The sequence below is a fragment of the Microcaecilia unicolor genome, chromosome 10 (assembly GCF_901765095.1).
Source record: "Microcaecilia unicolor chromosome 10, aMicUni1.1, whole genome shotgun sequence".
Lineage (NCBI taxonomy): Eukaryota > Metazoa > Chordata > Amphibia > Gymnophiona > Siphonopidae > Microcaecilia > Microcaecilia unicolor.
In genome coordinates, this window is record NC_044040.1 from 5556335 (window position 1) to 5583157 (window position 26823).

A 26823-nucleotide genomic window follows, 5' to 3' on the forward strand; every position below is an offset into this window, starting at 1 on the left:
CGTGCAGGACGTCAGACTCACAGAAGCAGAAGCCTGCGCGGCCACATTGGTGATCTGCAAGGGCCGACTTCTAGTGGAATAGCAACATTCCATGTAGAATCTCAAATAGTAGCAACAGTGGAGGAGTGGCCTAGTGGTTAGGGTGGTGGACTTTGGTCCTGGGGAACTGAGGAACTGAGTTCGATTCCCGGCACAGGCAGCTCCTTGTGACTCTGGGCAAGTCACTTAACCCTCCATTGCCCCATGTAAGCCGCATTGAGCCTGCCATGAGTGGGAAAGCGCAGGGTACAAATGGAACAAAAATAAAACAAAATATAGAGCCTGGTCACTGACTCCAACGTGGCACGAGATAACACATGTGGGTTAAGTCCCTCCTCTTTCAAAGAAGTAGCAGTCTTAAATTTTCACCCCAGGGAGGTTCAAAGACCTGCTGGAAGGTGACCCTGTGAATGGTGGACAGAGTCCTGGATCCAGCGGGGGTCACAGCGCTATTTTCTAACTAAGGAGCTGTGCTCGTAGTCCTAATACAGGTTCATTCTTCAATGTCACCTTCATTTCAAAAGTAATTGTCCTTCTCCTCCCAAAAGCTTTGACAAGAAGACACGTTAATGGATTAAAAAAAAAAAAAAGATTTTATTTTATTAAAAAATGTATAGCCTGCGCTATCAACCAATCTAGGCAGATAACAATAAAACATACATAATTTAGATCCAAAATATCACATGACAAAGTAAAGGTACATCGCATAAAATCATAGGAGAAAAGCATTGCAGCCAGTTCTCCTGTGTGTTGGCCTGATTGGAGTTAGAATGGGGACCAGCAGCTGATCTCTTTACTTGCTAAAATCTGGACTTTTCTGTTGAAACTTCCACTCATGTCCAACAGTTCCAAATATTTTCCTGGCTCAGCGGCAAGTTCCGTGCAGAACATTAACCAGCCCTGTTTACTAAGCCGCAGTGGCAGCTACTGTTCGCTAATGCCGAACACAGCCCATTCACTTTGAGGGGAGGGGGAGGCGGTGGGGCAGCACACCAAAATGTGCCCCCCCCCCTCCTCGGGCTCCAGCCCCCTCCCACCTTGAGATCTGGCTACGCCCCTGATGTACATTGCATTACATATAAATGGCTATTTCAGGCCCCAATGCTCCTGCGCTAAAGCGAAGAGCCGCCATTCCGTACCATGGGAACAGGTCCCCAATGCTCAACACCAACGACATGCAAATCATATGCACGCTGTGAGACCAAAGAAAGGGGGAGGAATGTGCCTGGGACATATGCACAAGAGTTTCGTAATAAGCACAGCTCTTGTGCACATGCCCAGGGAAACTCGGAAGTGAAGCACACATCGGCACTGTTGCTTTTCAAATTTAAGCGCAGAAAACAGGCGCCAATGTGTGCTTTTACTTTCGGGTTTACTCGGACTCGCACACGTTTATTTTTCGGTATTTGCGCTTGGAGGCTTGCACGGGCATCCTTCCACTTTCAATACAAATGAAAACCGTCAGATTTTAAACAGAAAATCACAAGAAAGCCTCTCCTCAACCTCCCCTCCCCCACCAATGCCAGCACCAAGCTGGCAGTAGGTTTCCAGCGGTAAGAGCAAGATTTGTTTGTGTGCTGTTCTATGAGCATTGGGAGGGAACAGCAAATCACTTCATTAACATCTGTTTGACTACAATTAAATACAATTTGCAGTCTTGTTTGGCGTACATGTTGTTTCCTGCGTTAAAGCCTTCTGAACATTCTGTGCAAATTAATGGCTGTGATAGTCCAGCGCTAATCAGCTCTAACACTGGCGTTAGGTTCTGAGCATTGAGGCCTCGGAAAGCCACTTTTCACACTTGTAAGTGCTCTGGGATGCAAACATTTCAAGGAGGCGTAGTTTAGGCACGTTGAAACATTTGTACATGTATTTCCCAATACTTGTATATCTTTTTTTTTTTAATTGCCATGTTGGTTTTACATGTGCTCCGAGGCATGCACAAGTGCCTTCTACCTGCCTGTTTGGACTTGGGGTCACCATTAGTGTCTCGGGGGCAATTGTGTAAACCTTTGTGGTCTAACACCACGTGAAAATTCCAGAAAAGGCCCGAGAGGCTATCTTGACAGACCAAGTTAAATGTGGGCTGGGCCTGTTCGAGAAGGCTTGGGGTGAGAGGTTAGTGGGGGGGGGGGGGGGCTGTGCTCTCAGCCAGTGGGCTCAGGGGCTGGGATAATTAGTTGGCTTAAAAGAAGCCGGCCAGCCCATGAGTCCGTTTCTGTGAGCTGATTGGAGGAACGGTTGCTGGGGGGGGGGGGGGGCGTTTGGGAGGGAATAAAGCCTACACTTCCTCCGAGGCTCAGGACATTTCCTGATCCTCGGAGGCGGCTTTGCCCATACTCCCACCCTTACCTTTAATTTGATGGGGCGAGGCTTCCTTGTTGTGTTGTAGATTTTGTCTTTAGGTGGAGTGCTTTGGAATTGTCGCAGCGGCAAAAACCTGAGCTACTGGAGCAATGGCACATGGGGATGAGCCAGATCATTTAAGGCGGGTTGGGTGACCCGGAATAAATGTGTGGAGGTCCACACAGGCCAGGGCTCTTGCTGTTAGGGCGAAGCTGGGAAGAGGAAGAATTGCGGCCTCAGCAAGAAGCGGAAGTTGCTGCTTTGATATCGTGGCGGTGGGGGGCAGCTGTTGATGTTATGCCTTTGACAACTGTAACTCGGGAGGGGGGGGGGTTGTATCATTTACTGATGTTAATTGAAAGTTTAAAATGTTAATAAATCAAGCTGCGGCCTATGGTTATCCCATAATTGTGTGCACATGGTTATTGCTTGATGAGGTATGGTGAGAAAGCAAAATATCTTGGAGTGGGGGTAGGGGCATGCCTGATAGAACCACCCGAACTCTCGTCCACGCTCTCATTACCTCTCGCCTGGACTACTGCAACTTACTCCTCACCGGCCTCCCACTTAGCCATCTATCCCCCCTTCAATCTGTTCAGAACTCTGCTGCACGTCTCGTATTCCGCCAGAACCGATATACTCATATCACCCCTCTCCTTAGGTCACTTCACTGGCTTCCGATCAGATACCGCATTCAATTCAAGCTTCTCCTTCTTACCTACAAATGCACTCAGTCTGCTGCCCCTCACTACCTTTCTACCCTCATCTCCCCTTACGTTCCCACCCGTAACCTCCGTTCACAGGAGAAATCCCTCCTCTCAGTACCCTTCTCCACCACCGCCAACTCCAGGCTCCGCTCATTCTGCCTCGCCTCACCCTATGCTTGGAACAGCCTTCCCGAGCCCTTACGCCAAGCCCCCTCCCTACCCATATTCAAGTCTTTGCTTAAAGCCCACCTCTTCAATGCTGCGTTCGGCACCTAACTCTTACCGCTCAGTAAATCCAGACTGCCCCAATTTGACTGCCCCTTTCGGACTGACTGTTCACGTGTCTATTAGATTGTAAGCTCTTTGAGCAGGGACTGTCCTTCTATGTTAAATTGTACAGCGCTGCGTAACCCTAGTAGCGCTTTAGAAATGTTAAGTAGTAGTAGTAGAACGGGTCCCAGCTCCAAGAGGTAATGAAAAAGTGATTGCACTCGGCTGCTTCCCTGGCTGCGCAGGCAGCTTTGAGGAGTCGGTCACATTCATGTGTACTTTCCAGCGCTTACAAGTGCAAACCTCCAAGTGACGCCTCTCTCTCTTTTTCACGTGTTTTTTTCCTCTGGCTACATGTGCTGGCAAATTTTTCAGCATCCTTAGATGTACGGTGCAGGGGCGTAGCCAGACTTCACGGTGGGAGGGGGCCAGAGCCCGAAGTTGGGGGCACATTTTGAGTGCCGCCTCGCCCCCTCACAAACAAATACCTTTGCTGGCGGGGGTCCCCAACCCCCACCAGCTGAAGCCGCCTTCAGCGCGGTCTCTGGCGCAGCCACGTTCGCTGCATGCCCCCTGCCCTTCTTTCTCCTCCTGTTCACGCTGAGCAAAAAGAAAGAAGAGCAGGGGCAGGCAGTGAACGCAGCTGCGCCGGAGACCGCTGAGTGTCAGCGTGCATAGGAGGAGCAAGAAGAAAGAAGAGCAGGGGGCAGGTAGCGAACGCGGCTGCACCGGAGACCGCACTGAAGAAGGCTTCGGCTGGCGGGGGTTGGGGACCCCCACCAGCCAATCCAGGAGCCCGGACAAAATTTGCAGGGGCCCAGGCCCCCATAGCCCCCTCATAGCTACACCCCTGGTACGGTGTGTTATAAAAGTCTCCATATTGAGTAGAGCCTTTTGTTAAATACCGGAAGGATTAAGAACAGCCCAACCCAGACATTCCCGTTCCTATCCCAACTTTCTGTGTAAAACGGGGCTTCTTGTGTTCCAGAATGTTCCACAACGTGAAGGCTGAAACTTTTGCAATCCCCCAGGGGTGCAAGATCAGACTGGGTCCCTGCCTTGACAACTGAAGTCTATCGCTAGGCTCTGGTAGTGGGAAGTTAGTCACGTGATCCAGTTGGAATTTTTACGGCTCGATCCGCTTATTCCGAAACGCAGATTGCAGCGGTGAAGGGATGAATTCCCCTGAGCAAACACCTGCAAAGTATTTCTTGTTTTCTACTGCCTGCCATAGCAACCGGGAACAGCGCTGATTTGAAATTGTTTTGTGATTTTCAAAGATCCTTTTTCTGGGGAGAGAGGTCTGTGTTCTGCTTCGATGGCAGTGGCAGTGCTGTTCATGATGTAGGAGGCTCAGGGGACCCTCAACACTGTCCATTAAAGGATCCTGCTGACGGCTCTCTCTGTATCTGTCAATGAATTAACCAAATCTATCTGGGATTGTATGTGTGGCTTAACAGAGCAGGGAACATCTTGGATACATTAGCAGGTCGGCTTGGGAAGAGGAAATGAATCGCTGCTAGAGAGTGCTATGACGTGACCGACTCTAGAGGAAAGGGTTTCTCCAGGGCAAAGCTTCATACTGGAGACGGAATGGAGAAACTGACTGGGGTCACCAGGGCACTAAGCTATGAATGGGAAATAAGCGATAGATTGTTGGGGGGGGGGGGGGGCTGAGCTCAGAGATTTCAGAATCAAGGCAGAGCATGAGAAGGTTCAGGACTACATTTCCGGAACATGACCTCCTCAAGGAAAAGGGGTACTGCTTTCTTTCAAAAAAAAAAATAACAGATCCTGACTCAACAATCTATACATTACACTCACTGATGCCTGATGACTTTGTACAGTGCAAATTTTGCTACCCTTTGGGGCGCTTCTTGCATACTTAAAAACTGCACTCATGCTTTCCACTTTGCTGGGTTTTTTAAATGAAAGCGTGCGTGGTCTTCCAGAGTGAAAATTGTGTGTACACGTTGACACCCGGTCTCTTCGGTGTGCCCAGTCTTCCTGAGGTTAAAACACATGCACGTGGTTTCAATTTTCTGCAGTCTGGCAGTAATTCTGTAAAGGGGGGGCACTAATAATGCCATGCGGAATACGTGTGAAAATGATTAGAATAAAGGCATAAACGTACGTACGTCTGCACGTATATTGCAAGTGCCACCTAAGCACTGTTGTGTAAATATGCCGATATCCTACATAGCATCTGGGTGGAACATGGTGAGGGCTCGCACTTAGACACGTAGGGGTCGATATTCAACACAATTTAACTTGACAGAAACGGCTCCTGGCTGCTTAAATCACCTGTTTGAGCCTAACCGCTAATTTTTCAGCAGCACTTAAGTGGTTAACTCCAAAGTGAACACTGAGCACTTAACCACAAGTACAGCTAGATTCTGTAAATGGTGCTGAAATGATGCAGGATAAGCAGGGGCGGACTGACCGTTTGGGCAAACAGGCAATGCCCGGGGACCCAGAGGCTCTCCCCCAGCCCTTCTCCCACCCCCCCCCCCAAACTTCAGTGGGCCCTCCCCGGTCCCACCTTGAAGGGCCTTGGTAAGCTAGTGGCCTCTGCTGGGGGAAGAAAAGAACAACACTCTTTCCTGCTCACTGCCGCTATTCTGCCTGGTGCCGCCATGTTTAAAAAATGGCTGCCAAGACTCCCTGGGGCAGTCTCATGAGACTTTCGAAGACCCACGAGACTACCATGGGAAGTCTCGGCACCCGTTTTGAAAACATAGCAGCGCCAGGCAGAATAGCAGTATTGGGCGGGAGAGAGTGGGGTTCTTTCCTGCCCCTGAAGACACTGCTAGACTACCAGGGCCCTTCAAGGTAGGACTGGGAAGGGCCCACTGAGGCTCGGGGGACCGTAGTGTGTGGGAGGGAGGTGGAAGCTGTAGTGTGTGGGAGTAGCGTGGCAGTGGGGGGGCAGTGGCTTGGGGGCCCCACTGACCTTTATCACTCTCAGTCCGCCCCGCTGCTAAGCTACCATTCAGTAAAGTGTGCTGTGCAAGGAACGACCTTTACAGAATACTATCTTAGCATGCATTGTGCGCCTAACTTTGTGCGTCAAAACACACAGGAGTGGAAGAACGCCAGATCCAAAGAGACCAATCCAGAAGACACAGAAGTAAGAGCACCAAAACAAAGTTTATTGGGACCCTACACGGTCCGTGTTTCGGCTACACAGCCTTCATCAGGGGTCAACGGCTTGACAGGTATGGATTTGGCTTCTTAATCTCTCAAAATGAAGAGCACATAAACAGCGTGGCACAGTTTGCGTGTTTACTCCTCCAACGGGAACTGTGGACTGCACCACGCTGTTTATGTGCTCTTCATTTTGAGAGATTAATAAGCCAAATCCATACCTGTCAAGCCGTTGACCCCTGATGAAGGCTGTGTAGCCGAAACACGGACCGTGTAGGGTCCCAATAAACTTAGTTTTGGTGCTCTTACTTCTGTGTCTTCTGGATTGATCTCTTTGGATCTGGCGTTCTTCCACTTCTGTGTGTTTTGACGTTCTTGGTTTGTTTGTGGAAGTATTGGACCTAACTTTGTGCGCCAGCATTTACGCCTGCCAACAGCTGGTGTAAAAATGCAGGTCATGCTCCTCCCATGGCCATGCCCCTTTGGAGCTGCGCGCTATAAAATGTAGACCCGCATGTTACAGAATAGGACATAGGGCAGATTCACCTGTAACTCCTAATTGCTGCCAATTAAGTGCTTGTTAGCACCAATAATGGATTGTTATCACCTAATTAGCTATTTCTGTGATCTGTGTCCAGCCTTGGGTGATCTATACAGAATCTGAAGGGGGAGGGGGGTGATACAGTCTATACTCACATATGTTTACTTACATATCATAACAATATAAGGTGTGTCACATGGGGTCAGACCAAAGGACCCTCAAGTCCAGTGTCTCATCTCTGACAGCAATTAACCCAAATCACAAGCACCAGCAGGATCCCAAGGAGCAGATTCAGCAAGAAGTGGGCAATTTCTGAGCATAAAGTTTCGCTTTACCTGCTGAATGCCTTTGAAAACCATCCTCTCTTTCAATAACCTACCTAAGAACATCGCACTGAAACAGCACTACTTGTGTTTCTGTAGCACTAGCAAGATGTGTTCAGGGCTGGTCAGACACAACTAAGAGACCGTTCCAGTCATGCCCTGTAAGGATGGTGGTGAGCATTAATGATTCTCAAACTGTGGAAGGACAGACAGCTGGGGGAGGGGTCTGGCAGATGCCCAGGATGCTGAAAGGTGACCTCAGACTCGTTGCACTGAAATGAACTTCAGGAGTATTGCAAGCAAATATCAGACTTGTTCACGTGTAGAATCCGTGGGCTTCCCAAAAAAAAGATCCGCAGTAATTCCCCTGTTTTAATATCAGAGGATCCAGTTCCAGGCACAATGATAATGACTGACCGTGAGTAGGGGGAGAACCTGTTCAATCACCTCTCCAGCCCATCCAGTAGCAATGAATAGTTAAGCTCTGGAACTTTTTGCCGGAGGAGGTGGTAACAGCGGCTAGCGTATCTGGGTTTTAAAAAGGTTTGGACAAATTCCTGGAGGAAAAGTCCATAGTCTGCTATTGAGACAGACATAGGAAGCAACTGCTTGCCCTGGGATCTGTTGTATGGAATGTTGCTACTCTGAGATTCTGCATGGAACCTTTTCACACTTTAGGATTCCAGAATCTTGCTATTCTTTGGGGGTTCTACATGGAATGTTGTTACTCTTTGAGATTCTGCATAGAATCTTGTCACTCTTTAGGATTCCAGAATCTTGCTATTCTTTAGGGTTCTACATGGAATGCTGCTACTCTTTGAGATTCTGCATGGAATCTTGTCACTCTTTAGGATTCCAGAATCTTGCTATTCTTTGGGGTTTTACATGGAATGCTGCTACTCTTTGAGATTCTGCATGGAATCTTGTCACTCTTTAGGATTCCAGAATCTTGCTATTCTTTGGGGGTTCTACATGGAATGTTGCTACTTTTTGAGATTCTGCATGGAATCTTGTTATTCTTTGGGGTTCTACATGGAATGCTGCTACTCTTTGAGATTCTGCATGGAATCTTGTCACTCTTTAGGATTCCAGAATCTTGCTATTCTTTGGGGTACTACATGGAATGTTGCCACGTTTTTGGTTTCTTCCAGGTACTTGTGACCTGGCTTTTAGCCACTGTTTGGAAAACAGGATAGTCGGCCAGATGGACCATTGGTTTAACCCATTATGGCTACTCTTATGTTCTTATGTAATAACTAAACCAGAAAGTGAAAGAAATAAAAGATAAATCTGTATGTCCGGATGAGTTTGGGATGAAAAGTGCAGCTCTCCAAAAGAGGAACAGTTATAGTATCAGAGTTATACAAAATCCCACTGTGTCTGCTTCTGGATTGTCACCTCACTTACCTAATTTCTTCTTATTTTTTCCAACATAAGAAAGAAATTATTCATAAAGGATAGAAAAACAACTCTCTGAAAATGTAGCATAATGGTACCAAATCCAGTGAGAAGACATATAAAGTTTGAAAACGAGCCAAGTCAGACCAGGGGTTCCTTAGAAATGAAGCCTCCAGAAATGGCTCTGTGGGAGAAACAATTTTAACAGCGGCAGCATACGAATATTGATTCCATGGAAGACAGATCAGGAAATTGCACCTTTCAGACTGTCCTCCCCTCTCCTCTCCTGGTCAGAGACTCTGACAGAGGCAACACAGAAAGCAACACATACATACAGAGGTTGAAAAGAAGAAGAGTGCTGGGCAGACTTCTAAGGTCTGTGCCCTGATCGTGGCTGAATAGATAGGGATGGGCTGGAGTGTAAATTTTAAGGGGCTTCGACATTAGCTTCAGAACTTAGTACAAGAACAGGGCCGGGCAGACTTCTCGGTCTGTGCCCTGAGAATGGCAAGGACAAATCAAACTCGGGTACAAAGTATCACATACCATGTAAAATGAGTTTATCTTGTTGGGCAGACTGGATGGACCATTCAGGTCTTTATCTGCCGTCATTTACTATGAGCCATGCTCATGCTTTCTCCACTTCTTTAACCCCTTAAAATGATTCCTTCCCTCTATTTATGGTGTTTTTGGATAGGGGAAGGGAGGCAGTGATGCCTTAGCAGTTTTCACACTTCTCTGCCAGACCTTCACTTGCTCATTCCACACATCTTTCCAGCACTGAAAACAAAACAACATGCCATCATCATAACGCAGAATGGTAATCCAAATGATTGTGTCTGAGCCACGAATGGGGCTGGCACAAGGGTACCGAATGCCCTAGGCAAACCGTGAACTGTGTGCCCGAGAGTGATCCAACATCTCCCCTACCCCTTCCTCCCCCTACCCCAACTACCAAGTGCCCAACATCTCCCTTTCATCTCCCAACCCCACCTACAAGGTGCTCAGCATCTCCCCTTCCCCTCCCAACCCAACCCACCAGGTGCTCAGTATCTCTCCTTCCTCTCAGTACCTCAGCCATCAGGTGATCAGCATCTTCTTCTCCTCCCAGCATCTCTCCTTTCCCTCCCTCCCCTCCCTATCCAACCCACCAGGTGCCCAGCATCTCCCCTTCCCCTACCTACCACCCCCCTTGCCCAATATCTCCCCTTCTCTTCACCTCCTTCCTGTGTCCACTATCTCTCACATTGTCCTTGCCCTCCGCCTGAGCCCGCCTCAAGCACCATCACCACCACAGCGCTTCCCTCCGTCATCCCAGTGGTCTGAGGTTCTGTAAATCGGGTGTACACGGGACTTCTGATCACCAGCACTTGCTCAAGTTGTACTGGGTCTCACCCCCTCAGGCAGGGGATGGGACCCAACAGAGCTCAACCTTTCATCTGCACTCAAAAGCCCCATGCCCTGCCCACTGCTTTACAGGATCCTGCCCCTAAATTCTGCCCTCTTAGGCAGACGCCTAGCTAGTGGCAGAGCTGGCCCTAGCCACTAAAGGGAAAGGAGACAAAGCTGCAGGTACTGCTGAGGCACCCTGCTAAATGATTTTCTGCATCACAACACAGGCTTCAAATCCCTTCAAGTTCAAAAACGGGCCTGGAGTGGGGCTGCTCAAGTGCAAATCACTGAACAAGAAGAAAAACTGCCCTGCTGGATCCTTCTAGAAATCAGCAAGTCTGGTCGGCCTTTTCATCTTGGGTATCTCCCTAATATATGTACACATGATTTCAGTGAGAAGTGACAGAATAAACAATACAGGTTAAGCTGAAATTTATTTCCTTCGTGTTTTTTTATAAGCTCTGTTTATGAGGAAAAGATGCTTAAAGCAGGAACTACAGTCTCTGTACACTGAGAAATCTTTCTATAGACCAAGACCATGGCAAAAACTCTTGGACTGATGCTCCAAACATAACGCTGGCACTACTAAACTACTAAAGACCCATCTCTTCGACAAGATATACCACAAAGATCAAAACATGTGAAACTCGCACATATCCAGAAATGTTAATGATGCCTTATGTTATATTACTATCACGTATTCCATTACTATGTAACCCAAAATCCTTCTGTAACACCAAATGTCTATTCTTTTATCATTACCACTATCCATGATGTATTGTAAGCCACATTGAGCCTGCAAAGAGGTGGGAAAATGTGGGATACAAATGCAATAAATAAATTAGTGCCGGATTGGTGAGCACAGGAGACAATGCCAAATATTCATGCAAATATAGTCAAACGAATGTTAATGAGGTCATTTCCTGTTTCCTCCCAGTGGTCAGAGACCAATGCACAATACAAAGCCGCCCTTACCGCTGAAAACCTAACACCAGCTTAGAGCAGGCATTGGGGTGTTTGAAGCAGGGCTGCTGAGAGGGGGGGCAAGGGGGTAAAATTAGCCGGGCCTCGGGGGGGGGGGGGCAGCGCTGGGGTCTCTCTCCCTCTTCTTCTCCCCAGTTTCCACCTGCCAACCTGCAGCTCCGTCAATAGCCCCCTTCTGTCTGCCACCAGGCCCCCTGCATTAAAAAAAAATCTCTACATTGAAAGCGCAGCGCCTCGCGTCTGTGAAAGCGGCAGATTGCTTCGGGCCTTCCCTCACTGTGCCCTCGTCTGATGTATCTTCCTTTTCCACGAGGGCGGGACACAATGAGGGAAGGCCCAAGGCGATCTGCCGCTTTCACACAGACGTGAGGCGCTGCATTTTCGATTTAGAGATTTTTTTTTTAATGCAGGGGGCCCAGTGGCCTGGGAGTAGGAGACAGTGGTAATGATTGGGGGGGCAGTGGCGGGGGGCCCTGGGCCCCAGGCCCAACTCATTCTCTCACCAGCCCTGGTTTGAAGAGAGGATTTCTCACGATCCTTTCTTTAAAAGCTGTCGGTTTTTATTTTAATTTGGAAGCAGAAGGAAGCCCCTGCAAGCCCCTAAGCACTGGTAGTGTGAGATGAATGTGTGCGACTCTGAGCAATCCCAAAAGTGAAAGTACACATTGGCGTCTGTTTCCTGCACTTAAATATAAGCGTTCCAAGTTTTTTAAAAAATGTGAAAAGCTTATGTTTAAAGGTGCAGAAAACAGGCAGCGATGTGTGCTTTCACTTTCGGGTTTGCTCGGACTCGCGCTTCACTTTTGGGTTTGCCTGGCGTATGCGCACAAGAGCTGAGCTGACCCTGAAACTCTTCTGCGCATGTGCCAATCACATTCCTCCCTCGCTTTTGCTTTTACAGCGCACATATAATTTGAATACTATTTCCTCTGAGCGTCAGCGAGCTACTTTTTTGCGCCATTCCAGCAGTATGGGCTCTAAGCTGTTGGCTTTACCACGGGAATTCTGGGCATCGGCCTTGAGTGTGGCCTTCGTCTGTCTTCTGAGCTCATATAGCGCAAGAATAGAAGCGTAGGGAGGCTGTGCGAGACTTGGTGCCAGCATCTGGAGTTTATCAGCAGTGTCTGATGCACCCAAGAAGCCACAGGGGACAGAGTCAGGTTTCTCTTCCCCACCCACACCATTAAAAAAAAAAAGTCTCTGTTCTCAATTGGAAACTTTCTCAAAACAAACATCTGCCGTGGTTTGAAATTCCAGAGCCCAGGCAGTAGTTAGACTAGTATAATCGTTAACTATATATATATATATATATAGCTTGTGTGTGTGCATGTATATATATGTGTTTGTGTGTATATGTATGTATATATATGCACACACACACTGAAAGAAAGCTGTACAACTTGGTAAGCTGATGGTGTGTTAAATGACAGCAGTTAATAAATACATCACTTCTCCATTAGGGTCTCCAGATTTATTTAGAAACTTTTTAGATCTGGCCTGCCAATTACAGATAGCCCCCCCCCCCCCCAATTCCATACAGGTCCTTTCTGTTGTAGGGATTCGGTGCACTCAAGACATCACATTGCATTAGTTATGTGGACCGATCTGCATCCAGGGGTCTCACTGCGTTATGGACCTGGTTGATGGACAGAGGCCAGTGTCCAGTGTAACTGGACAGGACGATGACAGGGGAGTCAGCCAGGGCAATTTTCTAAGTTGTCATGGCAGATTTAACTAGCTTTTGCTGTCACTGATGGTCTTTAAACCCTGCCCACTGTACAGCTAAGCTTTCACTATCACAAGCAGAGCCTTTCGAGGGGGAGGAGACCCCCGGGTTTCTCCTTTACAGGGTTTAACTGTTTAATGCTCGGCAACTGCCGAGTTGGTTCATCCCTCCCTGGCTAAGTATAGGATGTGGGAGCAGAGAGAGAAGTGAAAGATTCAGAGTTTGATGCTCGTGTCGTGAGTAGTAAAGCTGCTCTCCTCAAGGTTGGTACTGCCTCTCGGGAGGGTTCAACCCCCCCCCCCCCCTCACTGGTGCAAGATATCATTTTTATATATTGGGCAGTGACCGATGCTTAGTTAATTATCGTAATGTAAAAGCACGTGGAGGATTCCTTTGGGTTAAATCCTTTCTTTGTGTGCAAATGTGGGGTTTGCCGAGCAGTGCAAGGTGAGGGGAGCGTTTTGGCTGTGAGTGTCAAAGCACTGGAGGCTGTCACAGTAGTGGGCAGGAAGTGGAGTCCCGAGGGGGGAGCTGCAGAGCCGGCCCATTCCCAGTGCAGAGCAGCAGAAGCAGAGAGAGGAAAAGCCGAGCCCGGCTCGTGCGAGCTCCGGCGGGGAAAGGGAAAGTGAACAAAGGGAGAGAGGGAAGAGGCGCCTCGCGCTCGCACTTTTCACACGCACTTTCACACTCTTATGCTCCGCGCTCCACGTTCACCGCACTTCTGTTTTTCGCTCAGATCTTCCAATGGCGGCAGCTGGAAAACCTTTATTTCCGAGAGAAGAAGTTCTCGGTGGAGGTGCATGATCCCCGCAGGTAAGCCCAGAACCCTCTTTTTATTCCTCACATTGGGGGGGGGAGGGGGCTTATTGCATGCTGCTGTTGCATGAATTGTGGCACACTGTAGCACTAGAAAGACATGTCGCGCGGGGGGGGGGAGGGGAGATTTGTTTTTGCTGACTTGCACTCTGTTGCTGGAAGGACATTTCATCGGGGGGGGGGGGGGCATGTTTTATCAGGGTCAGCATTGTATCTCATCCCCGGGTTGGGGCTGTTTTAAAGTCCTATCCCAAAGGGTCCTGAGATTTGTGCTTTTGTGATATATTGGTGTGACAGCTTTACATGTGTTGCCAGAGTCCAGCATTTTGAGCACCAGGGCTGGACCTGAGCTGGCCGATTCCCTCACGCAGGAATTTGATGTGTCTCTACGTTGACAGAAAGCAGCTCTGATTAATGATTAAGCCTGAGCATTTGCCCTCTTGTGCTGCAGGAGCATCGCCTTAATTATTTTTGTATTATAGCAAAGATGGTTGAGTTTATGCATTTAGGATGTGCTCTTTCTTGTTATAGATTATACAGTAGTTAGGTAGTCTCCAGGAGGGTTGTATAAACCTTTGGGGGGGGGGGGGTCAGTGAGACTAGCCACTGAGGACCCTTTGGCTTTTACTGTAAGCGGTTAATATTTAAAAACTTTGCATATTTATTAGGCTCTCTGAAAGTCGATAAAAGTTCTTTTCCTGACCATTTGGCCCCAGTGTAAAAGACCTCGATATTGGTGTTTCTGCCCTTGAACTTACACTGCAGATCTGAAATGCTTAAGTGCTTAAATGGTAGGACTTTACTTACTGTTTAATTGCTTAAATAATGCATGTTTTACGTACTTGAAGCCACGAGCGCTATCTGTGACAATGGCCATGGCACGTGAGGCAGGGGAAGGGGTGAACAGGGTCTGTGCTACCCCGGCAGCGTTTCTTTCAAAGCCACCTGTGGAACAGCTGCGCAGAGACTCCCCCCTTAGAGCCTTTTCCAAGAAGAGAACAAACAGGAGCCTGGCGCAGAGACACCCAGTGGGGACAGAGAACCCTTGTATCAGGATCATGAGATGGAAGAACAGCGAGTCTGTATCTCCCTGGCACCTAGATATCGACTGTCCCTTGTTTATAGAAACTGGACCAAGTCGCCCAGCTTTGGGACTTGGAAAATATGTTGGTAAAGAGGTGATTAAGAATCTCCCTGTCCCTGCGGCTTAGAAGCCCCCTATGTACCTTGGAAAAGCAAGCCACGCCCACCCCCTTTATACATGGCTCAGAAAAGAGTAATCATATTCTCCATTAAAGTATGCATGACCCTCGTTAGCCCTTTCCTGACGTGCCGAGTTCCTTTCCTGAACACCAACATCTGGAATTGGGTAGGGCAAGAGGTCTGGCTAAAGTCACCGAGCTGCCTCGTTTCAATATGTTCAAAAACACGTAGCCTTTCTGCGTGGAATTTGATGTGGAGAATGGAAAACTGGAGCTTTTTCATTTGTGATGCAGAAAACTCCTTTCTGGGTATAAAGAGCTAACAGAGAATGTTATTAAACAGTTGGGTGTCAGAAAAATAAAATGGAAAAGACAGCAATTCACTGAAGGATGCTCCACGGGAAGGACCTGACTTCTTTACCAGTGGATCATGCTATAAACAGGCTCATATGAAAGGCTGAAGGTCCCTTTTATTCTCTGTGCACAGTTCACTTTGCCACTTTTCCTTTCACAAACAACGTGCCCCCATGTTTACTGTGTTGGGATCTTGCCAGGTATTTGTGACCTGGATTGGCCACTGTTGGAAACAGGATACTGGGCTTGATGGACCTTTGGTCTGTCCCAGTATGGCAACACTTATGTACTTGGGATTCTGAATGGAATCTTGCTGCTCTTTGGGGTTCTACATGGAATGTTGCTACTCTTTGGGTTTCTGCCAGGTACTTGTGACCTGGATTGGCCACTGTTGGAAACAGGATACTGGGCTTGATGGACCTTTGGTCTGTCCCAGTATGGCAATGCTTATGTACTTGGGATTCTGAATGGAATCTTGCTGCTCTTTGGGGTTCTACATGGAATGTTGCTACTATTTGGGTTTCTGCCAGGTACTTGTGACCTGGATTGGCCACTGTTGGAAACAGGATACTGGGCTTGATGGACCTTTGGTCTGTCCCAGTATGGCAATGCTTATGTACTTGGGATTCTGAATGGAATCTTGCTGCTCTTTGGGGTTCTACATGGAATGTTGCTACTCTTTGGGTTTCTGCCAGGTACTTGTGACCTGGATTGGCCACTGTTGGAAACAGGATACTGGGCTTGATGGACCTTTGGTCTGTCCCAGTATGGCAACACTTATGTACTTGGGATTCTGAATGGAATCTTGCTGCTCTTTGGGGTTCTACATGGAATGTTGCTACTATTTGGGTTTCTGCCAGGTACTTGTGACCTGGATTGGCCACGGTTGGAAAGAGGATGCTGGGCTTGATGGACCTTCAGTCTGTCCCAGTATGGCAACACTTATGTACTTGGGATTCTGAATGGAATCTTGCTATTCTTTAGGGTTCTACATGGAATGTTGCTACTCTTTGGGTTTCTGCCAGGTACTTGTGACCTGGATTGGCCACTGTTGGAAACAGGATACTGGGCTTGATGGACCTTTGGTCTGTCCCAGTATGATTCAAAAATTCCCCTAGGGCGTACTTGCCAAGTATGACGTACTGAAGGCCACATGTCCCAGTTTGTTTTGGGAGAAGAGGGGTGACGGGAGTACAAAATGAGGTACATTTCTTTGCTAGCAAGTGCCACCCTCTCACGCTCTTCCAAATCACTCTTCCTCGCACCAAGACAGTCCTCAGTCTGGGGTACTTTCTGCTTCTTTTCCTCCTCTTCTTCCTCCTCCTCCCATTTATCTACTTAGCCCCCTCACTTTCCACCCCACCTCTATGCAGTGTACGTTCTCCACTCTCTTCCTTTTTTCTTCCCACTACCCCCCCCCCCCCCAGAACTCTTTTATTTTTTCTGTTCTCTACTTCAGGCCTCACCCTTCTTCCTACAGTTCTGCTAATGCCTCCCATGGCTCCAGGGGCGTAGCCAGACTGACAGGAGGGGGGAGCCAGAGCCCAAGGTGGAGGGGCACATTTTGGCCCACCCCCCTGCTGCTGCCCTCCTACCACCACCTCTGCCCCCCCCCCCCCACCACTGCTTCTGCCTCCCTGCCACTGCTGGAAGGTACCGCTACCACTGCTCCCTCCCCTTTCGCCACCACCGCTGGAAGGTACCTTGGCTAAAGTGTTTGTCCCGTATTGCTCTTACATTACCTGGCGCCCTGGACAGGGCAACCAGCAATGTAAGACCAGCGCGGGACAAACGCCTTAGCTGGTGGGAGTTGGGGACCCCCGCCAGCCAAACTGGGGGGGGCCCTGGAGCCAGTTTCAGGGGCCCAGGCCCCCGTGCCCCCCCCTGTAGCTACGCCACTGCATGGCTCACTGGGGGACTGAGGAATCTTCTTCCAAGGACCAGTTCTGCTGCTGTTTCTTGGGCTCCAGGTCAAAGTGAAAATGTTTTCTTCTTCCCGGGATCTGATTTGGAGCCAAAAATGAACTGCCTGTTACTCCCTAGAATCTTCTTGCCAGCCATGATAATCCACTTCACCTCAGGTGACTGGGCAACTGGAGTTTCCGGGACCCTGACCTTAGGAGCCAGCTCTGTGGGTGTTTGAGCTTCCCCAATATTGAACAATCTCCTTGACTGTGCCCAGGGAGGGTCATTTCCATTGGGTTTAGCACCCCCAATAATTCTGAAAAGTTGGCTGTTATGATCCTGTCCATTATGCAACTCTGAAGCTTCCTTGCACTCTCCAGCTCTCCTAGGATAGGGTACCCTGACATCTCAGATTTACACCCCAGCACAGGAAGGGGTCAAGGAATGGGGAAAACAATGCTTGTCTGCTTCATACACAGGTCAGTCTTCATTCTTTCACAGTTCACAAACCGAGACACACAGTAATATAAAAGAAATATATGAGTGGAGGAGTGGCCTAGTGGTTAGGGTGGAGGAGTGGCCTAGCGGTTAGGGTGATGGACTTTGGTCCTGGGGAACTGAGGAACTGAGTTCGATTCCCACTTCAGGCACAGGCAGCTCCTTGTGACTCTGGGCAAGTCACTTAACCCTCCATTGCCTGCCGCATTGAGCCTGCCATGAGTGGGAAAGTGCGGGATACAAATGTAATTAAAAAAAAAAAAATTTACAAAGTGAATCTGCCTCATACCCAGTCCAGGAAGCCAGAGCCGTCACCTAATCTCTTCTCTAACTTCACTGACCTCTGCCCCAAACTTAGCAATGCAGCTGTTGTGTTATCTCCGGCCTCTAGTGAATCTTACGCTGCAGCCTCTGGACAATGCCGAAACATCCACGTTATGGAGTGTGCAGTAAATAGAAACACTTCACACGCTTCGGCTGGACTTACATCGAGCTAGACCTGCATCCTGTTCCCAGACACAGCCATGTACTTTAGGAAATCATCTTGGATTTGGTACTGAGGCTTAGGGGTGGTGGTAGGGGGAGGGGCTAGGTTCTACCTTTCCACAGTTACACTGAGTGATTGGTTCTAGCGGGAGCTGCATCTGATCCTCTTGGCAAATGTGTTCACCGCAGTTTGTGTCCCATATGGGGAAAGGATGTGGACAAAACGTGGCAAAAGGGCTCTTGGAGAGTTTAGTAGCATAACTCTATTCTTTTTGTTAATTTTTTGTAATTCCTGATGTTTTGTATCAGTGTCTTTTTATAAGTTCATAAGTACTGCCATACTGGAACAGACCGAAGGTCCATCAAGCCCAGCATCCTGTGGCCAATCCAGGTCACAAATACCTGGCAAGATCCCAAAAAGGTTCAATACATTTGATGCTGCTTATCCTAGAAATAAGCAGTGGATTTTCCCCAAGTCCATTTTAATAATGGTTTAAGGACTTTTCGTTTAGGAAGTCATCCAAACCTTTTTTAAACCCCGCAAAGCTAACTGCTTTTACTACATTCTCTGGCAACAAATTCCAGAGTTTAATTACACATTGAGTGAAGAAAACGTTTCTCCAATTCATTCTAAATTTACTACTGTGTAGCTTCATCACGTACCCCCTAGTCCTAGTATTTTTTGAAAGAATAAGCGATTCATGTCTACCTCACTAGTTACTCCCATCTCTAGGTCATTTATAAATATGTTAAAAAGCAGCGGTCCCAGCACAGAGCCCTGGGGAACCCCACTAACTACCCTTCTCCATTGAGAATACTGACCATTTAACCCTACTCTCTGTTTTCTCTCTTTTAACCAGTTTTTAATCCACAATAGAACACTACCTCCTAAACCACTCTCCAATTTCCTCTGGAGTCTTTCATGAGGTGCTTTGTCAAACGCCTTTTGAAAATTCGGATACACAATATCCACTGGCTCACCTTTATTCACCCCTTCAAAGAAATATAGTAGAATGATGAGGCAAGAGTTCCCTTCATAAGTCCATGTTGGCTTTGTCACATTAGTCCATGCTTTTGAATATGCTCAGTAATTTTTGTACTTGCCGTGTCTTTTTGGATAGATGAGTGCAGAGAGCATTTGTCTCTAACTGTTTTTAGTTTCCAGGATCTGCATTAAACAGGAAGATCTGTTTCTCGTGAAGTGAAATCACTTTTCTTTCCTCTTTTTGTTTATTCATAGGAAATCACAACTCATTTTTATCTGTTTCTAGGGCATCTGTGACCAGGAGGACGTTTGGGCACAGTGCAATTGCTGTTCACACATGGTACGCCTGTCCAGCGTTAATCAAGTCCATCTGGGCTATGGCCATTAGCCAACATCAGTTCTATCTGGACAGAAAGCAGAGTAAGGTAAGAATCTCCCCAGGAAGCCACCCTCCTTCCTGTGCAGTAAATGACATTTTAAACATGCCTAATCTCTGAAAATAGCGTTTGCACCTGCATGAGTCTGAGGGTGATACCTTTAAGGACAGCAGTCTAATTGGCTGGGCTCCAGGGGGAGGCATTTACTACTTCTGCTACTACTTGGGCATGATCTGAGGGTGAACTGTTGTTTGCAATCCTCGAGCCTTCCCTTCCCTCTCAGTGTCCCGCCTTCCTCTGTTGTAATTTCCTGTTTTTATGAGGGCGGGACACTGTGAGGGAAGGGAAGGCTCGAGGTGAGCCTGCTTCTTTTACTGCTGCTGCCGCTTTGACTTTGAGGTAAAACAGATTTAAATGCAGTGCGGCAGGAACAAAAAAGGGGGCTGTCGCGGGAGAAGAAGGGCAGGCAGGTGGGGGGCTGGGGTTGGAACTAGAACTGAGAAGGGGGCTAAGGCTGGAACTTGGGGGCTGAAAAGAGGGGCAGGTGGGGGCTGGGGCGAATCGCTGGACATGGATGGATGGCGAAGGAGGGGAGAGAGGAGAGTTGGTGGACATGGATGGAGGGGAGGGCAAGGGAGAAAGGAGAATCGCTGGACATGGAGGGGAGAGAGGAGAATCATTGGACATGGAGGGAGGGAGGGCAGGGAAGAGAGGAGAGTTGCTGGACATAAATGGGGGGGATGACAGAGGTGAGAGGAGAATCACTGGACATGGATGGAGGGAATGGCAGGGGTGAGAGGAGAATCACTGGATGTGGATGGAGGAGAGGGAAGACAGAAGAAGGAGTTGCACATGGATGGAAGGAGATGTATATAGATGGAGATGAGGGAAAGGAAAGAGAGGAGAAAAACTGCACATGGATGGAAAAAATAGGCAAAAGCTGGATCCACTCTATATCTCCTCCAGTCAAGTCCACGGAGGACCCAGCTTTTACTTATGGATGTAGGGCAAGAAATGAAGAAGAAAGGAGGAAAGTAAAGAAATATATGGAAAGGAAGCCCTGGAAAAGGAGTTAAGAGAACAGATAGAGAGCAGCAGAATCAGAGACTGGGACCAACATGATCAGAAAAACAAAATCACCAGACAACAAAGGTAGAAAAAAATCATTTTATTTTCATTTTAGTGTTTGGAATATGCCAATTTGAGAATTTACATCTGCTGTCTTATTTTGCATTCTATAGGAGGAAATGAGTTTCTTTCTTGTTTTTCTGGTATTGTGCTGCATGCAGAGTCTAGCTTCTTAGGATTTCGAGTTAATTTTGAAGAATTTGAGGGGCTGTCTCTGTTCTGCTTGTGTGACTGCAAGGCCATGTGTCTGAATAGGAATCTGTTTGTTAGGTTCTGAGATTTTGATAACATATTGTGTTTCAGATTTGGCAAGACTGTTCTCCTAATTTCTGATCTGTGTGCTAATTTGGTTTGTGTCATTTTGGGTATACAGCTCGACTGGAGCTGTAAGAGCTTACAGAAATTATTTATAATGGAAAAAAAAAATCACAAGTTATTTTTCTTCTATACTGGTGTAATATTTTCAATGATGCCTGTGTATATGCGCCATGGCTGGTAAAAGGGGTGCGGCTACTGTAGGGGCGGAGCCATAGTGATGCCACCCCCTATGGGTTACCCATAATGAATACCATTACGTTTTTTTCCTACAAAAAAAGCAAGGCGGTGGAGGGGTTTGTGTTTATTATTTATTTATGATTGATTTATTGATTGATTGATTGATTTGTTGCATTTGTATCCCACATTTTCCCAGGCTCAATGTGGCTTACATAGTACCGTGATGGCGATCGCCAGTTCCGGTATGACAGATACAGAGTGGTAGTGTGTTAAAGTTCACGAGTGTGAAGACATTAGGTAATCAAGGAAGAAGAGAGAAGTTTTGTCCAGTTCTAGTATTAATTTCATTGTGTAGCAGGGTTCAGGTGTTTAGGTTGCATCATTAGGGTATTTGTGACATTTATATCCCTTATTATCCCAAACAAGTTTGAGTTCAGTGTGGCTTACAATAAACAGGATACATAACCAAGAATAATGCATAAGAAAGTAATTTGTTGTAAGAATCCAATTTTACAAGATAGTATCATAGACATACTGGGATAACTATGGATGTTTAACATTTAGAAAATCTATTATGAATGAGAAATTGTACATGAAGCAAAGAGAAAGTTAATGGTAAATAGAGTAATAACCAATTCAGGTAATAATTGTTTGCGATATGGTTGTTCTTTGTGAGGGTTTGTTTGAATAGGAACGGTTTGAGGATTTTGCGGAATCTAGTATATTCCTGTATATTTTTTATTTCTACTACTACTACTACTTATCATTTCTGCAGCACTGTACACTTGAACATGAAGAGACAGTCCCTGCGCGACAGAGCTTACAATCTAATTAGGACAGACAAACAGGACAAATAAGGGAATATTAAAGTGAGGATGATAAAATAAGGGTTAGGAGTTAAAAGCAGCATCAAAAAGGTGGGCTTTTAGCTTCGATTTGAAGACAGCCAGAGATGGAGCTTGACGTACCGGCTCAGGAAGTCTATTCCAGGCATAGGTGGGAAAATGTGGGATACAAATGTAAGAAATAAAAATAAATAATGTTATCTGACACTTACAGCAGAGTCGAAGATGAATTTAATAGAACTAAACACAGAGACGGGTTAAGAAAATGCCTTCACGTTCAGTCCCCTAGGGCCTTGGAGCTTTTTTTCAGGCTGTGGATGTGCCAATGATGTCTGACTCACCTCTCCATCAACACCCACACTCCGGTGATCACTCAGGCCCCCTTGACAGGGCAAAATTGTCCGTAGGTGTGTGCCTAGGGACCTCAGCTTTGTCAGCAGAATTCCACTGCTCCACGGCTGTGTGAGTGCACCAGAGCAGAAAGAGAAAGTTGCACGAATGCAGAAGACTGTAGACCAGTGATCGTGAGCGCATGAAGAGCTGAGTCCCTAAGGATGTGCTCTCATTCAGTGCTTATGGCAGAAATCATTACAGTGCGATCCAGGCCCACGTTACACACGTGAAATGTCCAAGCTTGGTTGGATCTAGTCAACAGATCCTTTTGGATTTCTGGAGCGCAGTTTTCAAAGCCATTCATGTGGGTAAGTGGTGCAGGGCTGCAGGTTTGAAAAATGTGCCCTCGCACTGTGTTATAGTTTATTTGGGTTTTTTTATACCACCATCAATTAACTTGCAGATCACAGCGGTGTACAATTCTAAAAACAAGGGAAACAGGAAAGAACTAGAAAAATTGAGAGGACAGCAATTAGTGATCCCAATCATTCATTAAACAATCACACGTACAGTAAAAAGCAGGGGAAGGGCGGAAATATTGCAAGGACCAGGTAGGAAACGGTAAAGCCTTATGTGCGGTTAAGTGCTTGCTGAAACAGCCAAGTTTCGAGCGTTGCTTTGGTCAGACACATACGGTATTCAACAATCTGTTTGCTTTTAGCCCCATTTAGAAGCATCCTCCTTGGGGCATGTTTAGATCTGGGGAGGAAAAGCGCGTGCATAGATTCAGTTTGTCATGTCTACACTCATTCGGGCCGATAGGCAGCCTGCGGGAGGCAGGCCGGCTAAGTCCCACAGTTGGCAGTGTGACCGGATAGTCAATGCCGGGCTGTTTCCGTGACCAGCTGACCTGAAAACAATCGTCGAAATATCCAACTTTCGTAAATCCCTGAAGACGTACCTACTACTACTACTACTATTTAGCATTTCTATAGCGCTACAAGGCGTACGCAGTGCTGCACAAACATAGAAGAAAGAGTCCCTGCTCAAAGAGCTTACAATCTAATAACCTCTTCAATAAGGCCTACAAAGAGGACCCATAGCTTAACTATGTCGCCTCACCAATCCACCCCAATCCGAAAGTCATCTTTCTATATCTATTTTCTTAGTACTTCTTGTCATCCTTAATCTCTTTGCATCACCAATTGTATCTGACATCCTGGAATGAACATGTCATACAAAACTCTGTAAGCCACATTGAGCCTGCAAATAGGTGGGAAAATGTGGGATACAAATGCAATAAATAAATGTCCGAGGTTTTTTGGCTGCTATAAACGTAACAGGCTACGTTAATATTCAGCGCTGGGTGGTTACATTTGTATTGGCCAAAGATAGGCCTGCTCTTTACGCGGTCTGATATGGCCACTTAACTTAGCCAGAGAAGTGCTGAATATTCGCAGCCAGTCGGCTATATCGTGCGACACAGTTAACCGCTAAGCGCTGACCATGAATATTCAGCCGGAGATAACAGGCTATCTCGCACTGAATATTCTCAGCCAGTTACATGCTATTTAACCGTCCAGGCGCCATTTTTGGACAGTTAAATAGTGCTGACTATCGACTGGATTGTATTCTGTGAAAAACACCCCTGCACCAAAACAGCTACAAATTACAAAACTAAAGTACATGGGTATGTTGTTTGCTTTGAGAGATGCCCTTCCTAATATATTTAGCCTTAGCAAAGGTATTACGTGAGACACATCTTTATTGGACTAACGCATGTGTCTAAATTAATCCACAATAAAGGTAAACCCCACGATTTGTTGGTTAACTATGATCTCGGTTGCATTATTTATAGCAAAACACAAAGTTACCTTGGTTAAGTCGCATAAGGGACCTTTTTACTAAGCTGCGTATGCGTGTCCTACACACGTCGATTTGGAGTTACCGCCCGGCTACCACTTGTCCCGGGCAGTAATTTTGTTTTTTACGTGCGCCAGAAAATCATTTTAATTTTCCTGCGCGCGGCGGAAACTGGGCGGTAATCATCATTCTACGCGCATAGACGATTACCGTGTGAGACCTTACTGCTAAGTCAGTGGGTGGCGGTAAGGTCTCAGACCCAAAATGGACGCGCGCCAATTTTTATTTTGCCGCACGTCCGTTTTCGGCAAAAATGTTAAAAAGACCTTTTTTTACAGGCGCGCTGAAAAATGGATCTCCACGCGCCCAAAACACGTGCCTACACTAGCGCAGCCCATTTTTCAGCGCACCTTAGTAAAAGGACCCCTTAACCCTCCATTGCCTCAGGTACAAACTTGGATTGTGAGCCTTCTGGGGACAGAAAAATACCCAGTGTACTTGAATACAACTTTCCTTGAGCTATAACTGAAATAAAAAAGGTGTGAGTTAAGTCCCTTCCCTTACAGATAAAAAGTTCCATGCATATACTGTAAACCCTATAAAGGGAAAGGGAAATGGGACTTGATATACCGCCTTTCTGAGGTTTTTGCAACTACATTGAAAGTGGTTTACATATATTCAGGTACTTATTCAGGGGCAATGGAAGGTTAAGTGACTTGCCCAGAATCACAAGGAGCTGCAGTGGGAATCGAACTCAGTTCCCCAGGATCAAAGTCCTCTGCACTAACTATTAGGCCACTCCTCCACTCCTAAGAGATACAGATCCTTTGGAAAATGAAACAGTAAGGTGGACCTTATAAAAAAAGCAACGTCTTTATTAGTAGATTAAAAGCTCCCAGGCATTAAACATAAAATGCCCAACATGGCCGTGTTTCGCCAATATAAAAATGGCTGCGTCAGGGGCAGTAGGTCACCAGCTGATGTACAACTTCAAAATAAACCAGGCTGGTGTGACTGTAAAAACATAGAAAGCTAAATTCTGGGAACAGTCTCTCAAGAAAGCGCTGTTGCAGTGAAAGCAAATTTGGTATGGTTAGGTCACTGAATACAAACGTTTTTACACAAACACACTGATCTCACAAGGCTTTCCTGAAAAAAGATGTGTAACAAATTCTCTTCTCGTAAAATATTAGACCTAAAATATCTCATCTGGTCTAGAAGGCAATGAGTCATCTCTTCAGATGGAAAGTAAAGGAAAGCAAGTCGAACTGTGAAACCCCAGTGGAGTCCAGGATAACCCATCATTGACACAGGAAGCCAGGCACAATGGTCGGAGGCCCTGGTATTATGTTCATGGTATTCAAGGAAGGATGCCTGCACTGAGTAAAACTGCAGGCTTTCTCTCTGTAATCTGCTAGATCGCATTTTGCATGCCAGAACGCAAGGTTAAGTATTCTAATGTAGGTCCGTTAACCACCTCTGATAGTCTCACAAGTAAGTGAAGGTAGGGTTACCATATGTCCGATTTTACCCGGACATGTCCTCTTTTTGAGGACATAGCTGGGTAACTGAGCGGGTTTTTGCCAGCCTGCCCGTCAGGGGCGTAGCCAGACTTCGGCGGGAGGGGGGTCCAGAGCCCAAGATGAAGGGGCACATTTTATCCCCCCACCCAGCGCCACCGCCCCCTCCCCTGCCACCACCAGGTACCTTTGCTGGTGGCGCATTCACTGATCTGGATTCTGTTTCTGTGAATCCAGAATCCAGATCAGCAACGCACCAGAGACCGACGCTGAATAGGACTTCGGCTGGATGGGGTTGGGGACCTCCTGCCAGCAAAGGTACCTGACGGCAGGGGAGGGTTGACGGTGGGGGGAGGAAGGGTTGAATGTGGCAGGGGACGGTCGGCAGCGGGGAGGAGGGTGAAAGCAGGGGGGCCACAGCTAAATCTGCGGGGGCCCGTGGCTACGCCCCTGCTACCCGTTTGTCCAGATTTCAGGACAAACGGGCAGGCTGGCGGTAGGGCCTAATGGTGTCCTATCCTAGCCTCCCTTCCCCTTACCTTACTGTACTGCCCTGGTGGTCTACTGACCTCTTCAGGGCAGCAAGAGCCCCCTCTTCCCAGCCCGGAGCGCCTGCATACTGTTCCTTGCTGACGGTCCCGGCACCGATTCAAAATGGCTGCCGAGAGTTGAAATCTCTCGAGGACACTTCAACTCTCGGTGGCCATTTTGAATCTACGCCGGGACTGGAGTCAGCAAGGAACAGTATGCAGGCGCTCCGGGCAAGAAAGAGGGGGCTCTTTTCTGCCCCAAAGAGGTCACTAGACCACCAGAGCAGTAAGGGGAGGGAAGAGAAGGATAGGACACCCTTAGGGGTGTGGCGGGGGCGGGGCATGTGTCCTTTTTTGGGGGGGGGGGGGAGCAAATATGGTAACCCTAAGTGAAGGTGAGCTAATGGTGTTAAACCTTTCATTCATACATATCTTGGGTGTTCCAGGGAAGGAGTTACTAAAGGGGCTCAGAATCTGCATGAATAGGGTCATTTTTTAAGGTGGTACAAAACACCAAAGCATCTCCACGCGCCCAACCCGTGCCAAATTAGAGTTACCGCATGGCTGTTGTGGTAATTTCATTTTTGGTGCGCGTCCGATACACATGTCCGAA

The 26823-nt window shown here is 47.3% G+C and overlaps 1 protein-coding gene across 2 annotated transcripts in view; it reads left to right on the plus strand.

Annotated features, from left to right (window-relative positions):
* FRMD4A (FERM domain containing 4A) overlaps positions 1-26823 on the plus strand; it is a 362260-nt gene that overhangs the window by 261146 nt on the left and 74291 nt on the right. For both annotated transcript variants that reach the window (XM_030216141.1, XM_030216142.1), the window contains exons 12-13: positions 13610-13686; positions 19406-19544. In XM_030216141.1, coding sequence (XP_030072001.1) covers positions 13610-13686; positions 19406-19544 — 216 coding nt within the window. The remainder of the gene's footprint in view (positions 1-13609; positions 13687-19405; positions 19545-26823) is intronic.